Genomic DNA, 10,864 nt, shown 5'->3' with positions numbered 1-10,864 from the left:
GTGGGCTTGTGGCCAGGCTTTGGGGTGGGCAATTGTCCTGGAAGAGCTATGCCACGGAAGCCCATGGGGGGGCGGGGGGGGAATAGGGATGGTCACCCATGTCCTCAGACCCTCGTTACCCCGCCCCGCACTCCCACGCGGGACCCTCCCTTCCCTCACGACCGCCGAGGGGGCGCCTTCCCAGGGTCCTCGTTCTCCAGGCCGGGCTCAGCGAGACGGGGTCCGCGTCCCAGGCCCCGGGCGCACAGCAGCCGGCGGAGCGCCGCCTCCCGCTGACCCACTGCGGCGGGACGGCCTGTGCCAGGGCGCGGGGTGCGGGACCCGGCGCGCGGGCTCGGGGCGGGCGGGGAGCTGGGCGCGGGGCGGGGGCGTGGGGGCGGGGATCCCCGGGCTGGGGGCGCTCGGCCCCGCCCCGCCCTCCTCCCGCCCCGCCCGCGCTGGGGGCGGCCCGGCGGCGGCGCACGCTTCCTGCGGGCGCGGCGGCTGTGGGCGCGGAGCCGCGAGGCGGAGCCGGGCCGCCGAGCCAGGAGCCCCGAGCGAGCCGCGCGTCGGTCCAGCCGCCGGGCCGCGCCGCCGCCGAGCAGCCGCCCCGCGCGCCGCGCCTCTGGAACAAAGGCGCCCGCCGCCCGCCGCCGCCGCCATGAAGCCGGGGCCACCGCGCCGCGCCGGGGCCGCCCGCGGGGCAGGCGCTGCGACCCGGGCTGCGGCCGGGCCCGGGGCCCGCGGGCTGCTGCCGCCGCTGCTGCTGCTGCTGCTGGCCGGGCGCGCCGCGGGGGTGAGTGACGCGCGCCGGGTCCGGCCGGGACCCCCTCGCCGTCCCCGGGTCCCCTCCCCCACTGCGGCCCGCGCCCCTCCCGCCGAGCGCCTCCCGGGGGCACCGGTGGGGGACGGCCACCCCCGCGCCGGCCGCCGGTGGAGGCTCGTTCCCCTTCCGATGGGACCCTTCGCAGAGGGAGGCCCGGCGGGAACCCGCCTTCCCGCTGAGCCGGGCGCAGGCCCGGGAGAGGGCGCGGGGAGGCCTGACGGCGGGCCGGGGGCGCCGGGCGCGTGGCCAGGGCTGGGTGTGTCTCGGGTCTGGAGTCAGCGTGGATGTCGCTCGTGGGTGTGTCCGGCCGCGGCCACTTTCAGGGATGGGGTTTGCTCCCCATCCCGGGGGAGGGGGTGTGTGCATTTGGTTCCTCCCAGGGTCGCTTTGGTGAGGGCAGGGGGGGCCCAGAGAACCGGAGGGGTGGAGGGTGACTTGTGTGAAGGTGACCCGAGGGGGTGAGTGAGGTGCGTCCCCACCCCGGGGAAGGGTGCTGGGACCTGTGGTGTGTGTGTGGGGGGGGTGGGGTGAGAGGGGTGGGGAGGGCCAGCATGTCCTACCTGTGTGTTTGGAGGTGTGAGGGTGACCCGTGGTGCATGGCGCGTACAGTGACGGGGCTGGTGGCTGCTGGCTGGGGCTGTGTGTGCTGCAGGGGTGAGTGTGGGGAGACCTCCGTGGTGGGTGTGTGCTTGCACCCATGGGAGTGGGTGCCTCTGTGCACGCAGGTGCTGGGCGGCTGCACCTGGGGCGTGCACGCCTGAGGGAGGCGGTGTGTGCAGGTAGAGGTGAGTGCGAATGTAGGAGGTGACTCCTGAGTGTCCCTTCCAGTGACCAGGCAGCAGCAGCAGCAGCAGCAGCAGCAGCAGCAGCAGCTGTGGGGGGTGGAGCTCTGTCCCAGCTCCAACGGGGGAAGCAGGAGGAGGAGAGTATAGGGAGCAAGGGCCTCCTCCCTCTTTTGGGGAACTCAGGTTCCAAGTGAGTCCCGCGTGGCTGGGAATGAGCTGGGGGGTTCTGGGCCCATTCTCCTCGGTTCCTCCAGGAACTCGGCCCAGACCTCTCAGGGTCCCTCTCAGGGCACCCACTTACCCCTGCAGGTCTCCTTGAGCCTCAGCCAACCAGCCCATAAACTGCGAGGACAGGCAGGGCTCAGGCTGCTTCTTGGGCAGATGGGCTCCTCACCAGCCTTCCCCACCTGGGGGCTTCGAGCCAGGGGGAGGGAGTGTTCAGTGCCAGGGGAAGTACCTGCACGGTGGCTGGATGCTTCAGCCCCAGTGCTCCCCCGGGTGGGGTGCGGAGAGGCGGTCCCTGGGAGGGACAGAAACCCAGCCCAGCCTAGCAGCAGGGTCACTTGCGTAGCTGCGCTTTGGGAAGGCCACACAACCTTGGGTTCAGCCTGATCACACAATGCGACCCATCTCCTCCTTAGACAAATCCTCTCACCTCTCAGAGCCTCTCTTTTCCCCTCTGTGAAATGGGGCTAATAACACTCCTCGAAGGTTAAATGAGAGGATGTGTGTTCTCATACTCAGAAGGAGCTCAGTACGTGCTTGGTGTGCTCATGAGTGAAAGGGGCTCAGGACAAAATGCTTTAGACCTGGAGGCCCAGCAGGAATCTCAAGCTGTGTGCCCTGGACAGGCCCCATCCCTCGCTGAACAACTGCTCCTTGTTCATCAACTAAAGCCAAGAACTCATTCCCAGGAGGTGGTGGAAGGAATTGGTCTGAGTGTGTGCCAGGTGCCGGGCCCCCGTGTAGTGCGGGCTCAGTGAGGCAGGGGGCCCCTGGACCTGAGGGTGAAGTAGAGGGGGTGGTTCAGACACAGCACTGGTGGCAGAGAAAGCAAAACCTTGGGACTTTGTGTCTGGAGGCCCATATGGCTGGGCTTGACTTGAAGGAGAGGAGGGGGTGAGGCTCCAGATGATGGGGGGGGGGGGTTGGGGGGGAGGTGGAGGTGAGACTCTCCTCAGGCCTCACACCTGTGGAGGAGGGGTATCACCTCATCTGCCTGGGAGGCAAAGGGTTAATGGGCGGTGCCCCGTTGCCAGGGATGCCACAGCAGAGGAAAAGGGTGATGCCTGCAGGAGGAGGGGCTGAGTTAGACCAGCAGAGCCCCAACTGGGATGGCTCCAGGAGAGGCCTCCATGGCGGGGTCCTCTAAGATCATCGGGGTGGGAAGTGGCTGACTCAGAGGGACAAGATGGCCCCTAGATCTGCCCACCAGCTTGAAAGTGGGGGGGAGAGAGAGAGAGAGAGAGAGAGAGAGAGAGAGAGAGAGAGATTGTGTGTGCAGCTTCCAGAGTGACCACAGTGGGAATAGCAGATCTCATTCATGCTGCAGATGGTGACGAGTTGACGTGTGTGTGTGTGTGTGTGTGTGTGTGTGTGTGTGTCCGTCCGTCCTGGCATCTGCTTTGGGGAGCCCTCTCTTCTGAGAGACCAGGTGACTATCACTCTGAGGGACATCTGCCTTCAGGGCCACCTCAGCTGCTGTCCTTAAGTCACCACCCAGAAAGGCGTGGAGTGTGGGGATCCTGGAAATGTGAGCTTTTAGAAGCTCAGGGCCGGCAGGGATTTTAGGGGCCCCTGAGCCTTGCCTGAATACTCCCAGCGATGGAGCTCACTACTCTGTGGCTGTGTGGCCTCGTGAAAGTTCCTTAACCTCCCTGTGCCTTCGTTCCCACCTCTGTAAAGTGGGGAGAATACGAGAATGAAAGGAGTTCACATGTAAAGCTCGTAGCACAATGCCTGGCACATACCAAGCACTCAGCCAACGTTGATTCTTGTTCTTGTACAAGGTTGCCATTCTGAGGTTGGGAAGGTGGTAGGGGTGGGGAGTGAGGGACCACGAGGATGGGAATTCCGTGGGGCCTGGTGGTTCTGTCCCTTCCCCGCCCCGACCGTGTCAGTCATCCAGGAGCTCCCCACCCGTCTCCCCTCCAGCTCCTCCAGTGGACTCTGAACGCTGGGTTCCTCGGGTGAGATTGTTCTCGCTGTAAAAATGAAAAGCCAGGGACCCTGTGCCAGGGCCCGACACAGGGACGCCACAGGGCCTGGTGCTGTTAGCGCCCAGTTGGCAGGGGCTCTGGGGACAGACACCTGCTGTGCGATTTTGGGTCAGTGATTTCTATTTCAACTTCCTCGTGTGTAAAATGGGGACAGTAACAGTGCCAGCCGCGCAGAGATGTGATGGGAAAATGAGCGCCTTGAGTAACTGAGCACACCTGCCTGCGATGAGCTCTCGGGCCTTTCCAGGAGGGCGCCCGGGGGTCAGGGAGGGCGTCCTGAGGAGGAGGAGGGGGAGGGGGGGAGCTACACACGTGCTCACCATGTGACGTGAGCATGCCGTAGTGCGCCCGGACCCTTGGCTTTCTTACCTGTCAACTGGGGACAAATACTTGACTTACAGGTCTGAACTGGGGTTACCACAGCCTCACGGTGTAGCTGGGATTGGAACTGCCTCCGGCTGCGAATCCAGCGCGATTCTGGGTCCTGTGTTGGGGTTTGGTGTGGGCTGAGCCCTGCTGGAGAAGAGAGTTTGGCCTTTTGAAAACAAATGGCTGCTTCCACCTCATGGACTGGGGCTTGGGGCCTTGGGGCCCGGGCAGCTCCGGCTTGGGCTCTGGACGATGCTAGAGCAGCAGTGGGGTGGGTGAGGGCATCCTGAGGGAGGAGAAGGGTAAGACTGAGCTTCCCCCAGAAGCCGGGTGCTGCACAGGCGTCCCCCTGTCCCTCCCATGGGAGCTGGGACCTTCCTCCAGAGCCGCTGGGGGAGAGGGAGGGGTCCTTCTAGAAGGGGCTGCAGTGTATTCCTGAAGGCTGGCTGGGGACGGGACTCGGGGAGGTCTCCACCTCCCCAGCCTCGCAAGGGCTGAGGGTTGGATCTGGGAGGCGGCCTCCTCGCCTCTGAGGGCTGAATAATAGAACCTGCATTTATCTAATCCTCATGGTGATCCTTGGAGGTAGGTGTTACTAGAACCCCCATTTTACAGAGGAGGAGACTGAGGCATGGAGGTTGACTGCTTCAAGGTCCCACAGCTGGAAGGGGGCAGAGCTGGGTTGAGCTCGGGCCTGGCAAACTGATAGGACTGGGCTGCCTCTCCTCTTGTGTGATCTTGGGCAAGTTACTTCACCTCTGGGGCCTTCCTACCCCCCAAATTATGACCATGTTACTCCTGTTTCATAACTGGCTGTTTTTTGCCAGGCTCTGGGCCAGGTGTGTCCCATATATTTTCTCAGTTAATTCTCACCTTAGCCTGGGAGGTGGGTGATGCTCGGTGGGGGAAAGGGCTTGCCAGGGCCTCCACCCCTCACAGGGCTCTGTCATCTGTTAAATGGGCTACTGTGAGCATCACTGTGGGGTGGAGCCAGGAGAGCTCTCTTTGTAAATTGCGCAGGCTGTCAACAAAATGGGGGAGTGGGGGAAGAGGGCTCATGTCTGGGCCATGTGATCGTGGCACAGGCGACGGGAATATCTAGAACAGAGGATGAGAGGGCTCTGCAAAGCCACCATTCCCCCTAGACACACCGTGGCTGCCCCAGTGATGGGCTCACTCTCTGCCTCGTGGCCAGGCCTGCCTTTAATCCCCTCTGGACCTTAGGACCTTGTGTGGAGCTCACGTTTACATCCCTGCCGCCCCATCCTTGAGCCCTGGCCCCACTGCACCTACGGTTCGCTCTGGCCTGAGTGACTGAGGCTCAGAGAGGAGGAGTGACTTGGTGGGAGTCACACAGCCGCCAGGAGAAGAGTCAGAATGCTTTCCTGATAGACCATGCGCTTCCAGGGACAGCCTCTGTGGCTGCCTTGTTCTTTGCTGAACCCCCAAGGCCAACTTTGTGTCCCGCCCAGAATTCAGTGGTTTGAGTGAATGAAAGAGGGAATGAATGAAGGCAGGCAGGCAGCCAGGAGTATGAGCTTTGGAGCCCGGGCTGGGGCTTTGTGTTCTCTCCTGTGGAGGTGGGTTGGGGATACGGGTGCAGGCTGGCAGAATCCTGCTGGGTCCAAGGCGTGTACCTGTGGGCTGGGAGGGGCCAGGGGGCCGCACGGGCCAGCCTGCGGTCTGAGTGCCGAGACTCGCCTTCCCACGTCTGGGTGGGACGGAGGCACTGTGGCTCTGGGCTCCAGCCCAGCTGCCTGGAGCCTTGTGATTTTGTGTCTGGGGAGGGGGGCAGGGTGGCCAGAGGCAGGAGCTCTCCCAAGCCCCACCCCCTTGTTCCCACTCTTCCCAACTCTCACCCCAGGAGGGAGCAGGGTCTGGGCTGGTCCGCCACCACCTGGCTTGGCTTGCTGTTCCCTCTAATGGTCCCCCACATCCTGGGAACATTGGGCCAGAGCCGAGCAACTATTTGTTGACTGACACCCCTCCTTACCCCTTCCCTTGGCTCCCAGCCTCCCAAGATTCCAGGGGGCCGGGTAGCCTTCACTTCCGGCCCTCTCACTCCAGAGCAGGCCCTGGCCAGAGGGATGGCCGCTCCCCTCCCCCACTGACCAGGCCTATTCTCAGCGCCAAACAGGAAGCTGTGATTACAGGGGAGTCTGAGCGGCAATGGCTGAGGGCCCAGCTGGGGGATGGGGGTGGGGGCGGCCTTGGACAAATGCTCTGGCCCCTTCCCTACCTGGCTGCTGAGGGTGGAGGGCACAGCTGGCCTTTTATACCAGCTGGAGAGGGTTCTACAACATCCGTGCCCCAGCTGGCTGAGGTCTGCCTTCCCACCACTGAGTCCCTAGGCCTTGGTGCTGTCTGTTTTGAAGGGACAGGCACCCTAGAGCCAGCTGGACTAGGGTTGAAATCCAATTCCAATTCTGCCCATTTTCTTGCTGTGTGATCTTGGTGAGTTCACTTAACCTCTCTGAGCCTCAGTCTCCTCTTTTTTAAAATGAGCCAAGAATACCTCTGCCTCAGTTATTTGGGAATGAGCAACATGAAATAATAAAGTGCCCATTTCTCCCACGTACCTGCTTCCGTTTTGCTCTTTTCCTGTCCCTCTCGGTCTCACCTGAGGAATTGCTTTTGGGGGTGGGGATAAGGTTTTCGTTTGGAGAGTGGGAACCAAGTTTGAATGATCACGATGACCCAGAGCAGAACCCTGGGGGTGGGGGCCACCCGACGAGGGAGAGAGAACTTGGGCCAGGACTTCCAGGTGGAGCCAGCAGGGTTGGGGCCAGGTTAGCGGAGGCACCTTCCAGGCCCTCAGGGTGCTGAGTTCACGGGGCAGTGGGTTCTCTGGAGCTATTGGCAGCCTGCAGTCCAGTCTGGAGCCAAAGGATTGGGCTGGGCCATGCCTTAGGTTCTTCCAGCCTGGACCCCAGAGAGACCGTGCTGTTTGCAGCATTAGCCCGGGACCCGGAGACACCAGGCTCCTTTTATTGCCTGCCCTGCCGGGAGCATCTGGGCTGTGCTCCATTCACCACACCTGCCCTGCTCTGAGCAGGTGACTGTGATGTTGGCATAGGAGGAGCTCAGAGGTGGGAGACCGCCAGCCCCACAGCCTGCCCTCCCACGGACGGAGTCCTGAAGCCCGCAGATGGCATGGGTCTTGCCCAAGGACTGCCCTGGTCCGCCAGCCTTAGGGGATCGCACCGAGCCTTCCAGCCACTCGGACGTTGGTGGCGTTCCCCTCACTTCGAAGGCTTGGAGATGTGCCACCACCTGCCAGAGCTCGCGTGGCCGGGTACCGGTGGAGCGGGGGTTCAGTTGCCCCTTCACCTAATCTGGACTCTGTCTGTCCCATCGCTGACCTTGTCATCACACCCCCTTTGTAAGATTGGAGTCGCTCAAGGAATTGGGCCGAAGCAGCGGGGAAGTTAATTAGAGGGAAGGGGGGAATGGAGCCAATGGAGCCACCCGAGGAAGGTGAGGACTCAGCCTCCGCTGTCCTTGGGGTTGAACTTTATGCGCCCAAACTGCAAGGGGCAGAGGCTGAGGGATGTAGGTGTTCTAGTCTGATTAGATGGAGCTCCTTGTCCTTCAGTCCCGTTAGTGCTGGCTGTTGAGGCTGTGGGCTTGGCCTGCTCTCTCTCCTTCGCCCTCGGGGCAGCGGCCTCCTGTTGTGCCGCATAGGGTGACCTCAGGCTGTTTCACGAAATGAGGCTAGGGGCCACCTTCCCGTTGGGGAGTCCGCCTGAGCCAATGTCCTCTGCTGGCCTGTTACCCTTCAGGGCGGGCGTTTTCTAAGATGGGGGCGGGGCAAGGGCAATATGCTGATGAGGGCCTTCGTCCTGCTGCTGTCCTGCTGCTGGTATGGGCTGTGGACTTGCTTTCCATGGGGTCAGCCTCAGCCCAAGGCCTCCTAGAGCTCTCTGTACCCCCTGCATTGCCAATCAGGCCCCCCAGGCCCACCCCCCCTTCCCAGCCCTGGTCACCAGCCCAGACTTTAATAAGGGTAATTTAGAATCCATCACCAGCGGGATCTGGGCAATCTAATTGCAGCAAACTGATTGCCAGTTTGACTGTGGGCACCAGGGTGGCTCTTTAGGCCAGCCGCCCTCCCTGGGCTGGGGCCTGGGGGGCTGTGTGTGGGGCTGAGCAGGCAAGGGTCCTGCAGGCTGGGGGCTGTTACAGTGGGGGCTGGGGAAAGATAGTCTTGCTTCTTGGGGTGTCTGGCAGGACCCATAAACTGCCACCCTCTCCAGGGCCCACGGCTGGGGTGTGGGTAACTGTGTCTATCTCCACCCTTCACCTCCCCTCCCCCCGGGTTTGCTGCCACCTCCTCATGGCCAGGCTGGTTTGATGGCGGGTGGGAATGTCTGCAGCTGAATTCTACCTGGTTTCTACCCTCAGGATACTCTTTCTGTTGGGGAAGTAGGCACAGATGGTGACAACAATGACAGTGGTGGTGGCCAATACTTAGAGAGTGCATGCTACGTACCAGGCAGTTCTAAGTGCTTAACATGTGCTATCTCAGTTCTCACCATGACCCCATGAGGTGGGCATTGCCACCCCACTTTACAGATGGGGACCCCGAGGCCCGAGAGGCTAAGCAACACGCCCAGGGTGAGGTCGTTAGCGAGCAGTGGTCTGCCCTTCCCGAGATGCCATGTTGTTTGGGGGCCTGTCTTTTGCTTGGCTGATTCATTCATTCTGCAAACACTTATTGAGCACCAGCTGTATGCCGGGCCCTGTGCTAGGGGCTGGGGTGTGCAGCTTGTTGTAGGCGTGTCCTGGGTCTTGTCAGTGAGCCTGGCTTGAGGGGTGTGTGAGGTTTCAGGGGGAGGATTGGAGAGAGCAGGGAGGGAAGGCCTGCCTCCCGCTCCGAGACGGATTCGAATCCCAGCTCTGCAGAGTGAACGTGGGCAGCGACTCCTTGCACAGCCTCAGTCTCCTCTCCTTGCACAGCCTCAGTCTCCTCTGCCCCGTGGGCAGTCAGGCCTCACTCACTGGGCTGTGCTGAGGGCTAGTGTTGGGGGAGGTGCAGCTGGGCCACCAGTTGGCAGCTAGTTGACAGGGAGCTGCTGCTGGATAAGTCACTGTTATTTCCTCATTTTCTTTGTTCTACTTTCCCTGAGATTTGATGTCTCAGAGGTGAGCTGCTCCTGGCTTGCCCAGTGACCGTGGGCAGCCTTGCCCCCTCTGAGCCTCTACTTCGCGTTTGCAAAGTGGGGAGTTTGGACTGGGCGACCCAGGGACCCTTCCAGTCTTTGCATTTGAGGACCTACCAGAAACGCCCGAGGCCGAGAGGGCAGGGCCTGAGTGGAGGTGGCCCTGGGGGGGAGGGCGAGCAGGCTGCGGGGCAGGGGGAGGATAGGAGGCTGTCTGTGGTTCCTTCTGGGCCAGGGTGGGGTTCCCTCTCCCTGCCCATCACGCCGAGCACCACTTCTCTTCCCAGCCTTTGAGACATGATCAGTCAAATTCAGGCCGACTGGGCTGGGTGTGAGTCCGGTTTCCTGGGCAGAGCGGGAGCACTGGGGAGGGAAACCAGGACCGGGGGCCTTATCCCTACTCTGCTGCTGACCTGCCAGTCACTTTAGCCGCTGTTTGCTGATGCCCCTCTATGCCTGGCCGGTGCTGAGCACCTGGAATCTGGTATCCGTTCTCAGGGAGCTCCCAGTGAGGTGAGGGAGCCAGCACAGCACATGAGAGGGGCTGAGGACATGCATGGGGGCACTGAGAGGCTGGTTTTGGTTCTGGAAAATCAGGGAGGGTTCCATGGAGGAGGCGTCTTTTGTACCAGGCCTTAAAGAATGGCAGCACGTTGATAGGCAGAGGGACCAGGGTGGACAGAGGCTCAGAGGTGGGGAAGGTGATGCTATATTAGGGAAATGGTGTGGTTAAAAGTAGCAATCCCCAGCCGGGAGGTGAGGTGGGCCGTGGATGAAGGTGGGAACATATCTTCCTTTGGGGTGAAGGGGCTGGTGCTGTAGGGGGCACATTGTGAGTGAGAGTGTGTTGTTTCTTAGTTTAACAGACACTCACTGGGCACCTGGCACCGTGCCACGGGGTGGTCGGGGGCTAAACCCCACAGGGCCTCGGCCTGAAAGACCGCAGTGGCTCACAGGATGGGCGTTCGAGTCCACACCAAGGCTTTGGGTTCCATCCTGCAGGTAGAGAACGTCAGTCTATAAAGTGGGCGCAGCCCTGCTGCCCTGCGCGGCTGGCATGGGATGCCCACAAGAGCATGGATACAGTAACATCAACATTGAAGTATGCCTGTTGAGTGCCTGCCACATGCAAGGTACTCCACCACATGTCTTATATATAAAAACGCAGTCCTTACAACAGCCTCAGGAAGGAGGCACCGTTATCTTGACTTTCCTAAAAAAGACATTGGAGCACAGAGAGGTTAAGTAACTTGTCCAAGGTCACGGAGCTCGTAAGCGCACACTCTCCAGGACTTGAACCCAAGCGGTTTGCCTTGGGGTCTAACCTGGTGCACAAGCGCTGCTCCACGCTGCCTCGCGTGTTGCAAACTGTAGTGTGGTGCCCTGGGAGGGTGAGTTTAAGGCCAGTCAGGTCTCGCTCGGTACCTAACCCCAGCAAGGAAAGCCCTGCCGGGGAATCCGGAAGAGGGAGGCAGGAGAGAAGGGACGTGAGGATTCTGTTCCATTGCTCCTTGGTGTCTGGCT

At 61.5% G+C, this 10,864-nt stretch overlaps 1 protein-coding gene across 1 annotated transcript in view; it reads left to right on the top strand.

Annotated features, from left to right (window-relative positions):
* The first annotated feature begins 640 nt into the window (after window positions 1–640).
* The window catches only part of SDC3 (syndecan 3), a 37,318-nt gene continuing 27,094 nt past the window's right edge, over window positions 641–10,864 (top strand). Inside the window, exon 1 of the mRNA XM_070403070.1 lies at window positions 641–775. Coding sequence (XP_070259171.1) covers window positions 641–775 — 135 coding nt within the window. The remainder of the gene's footprint in view (window positions 776–10,864) is intronic.

Source organism: Myotis yumanensis, unplaced genomic scaffold (genome assembly GCF_028538775.1).
Source record: "Myotis yumanensis isolate MYYU_CA2020_CCGP unplaced genomic scaffold, mMyoYum1.0.hap1 SCAF_2, whole genome shotgun sequence".
In the NCBI taxonomy this organism is placed as follows: Eukaryota; Metazoa; Chordata; class Mammalia; order Chiroptera; family Vespertilionidae; genus Myotis; species Myotis yumanensis.
Note: the sequence above shows the minus strand (reverse complement) of the source record. Positions and strands in the feature narration are given on the sequence as shown.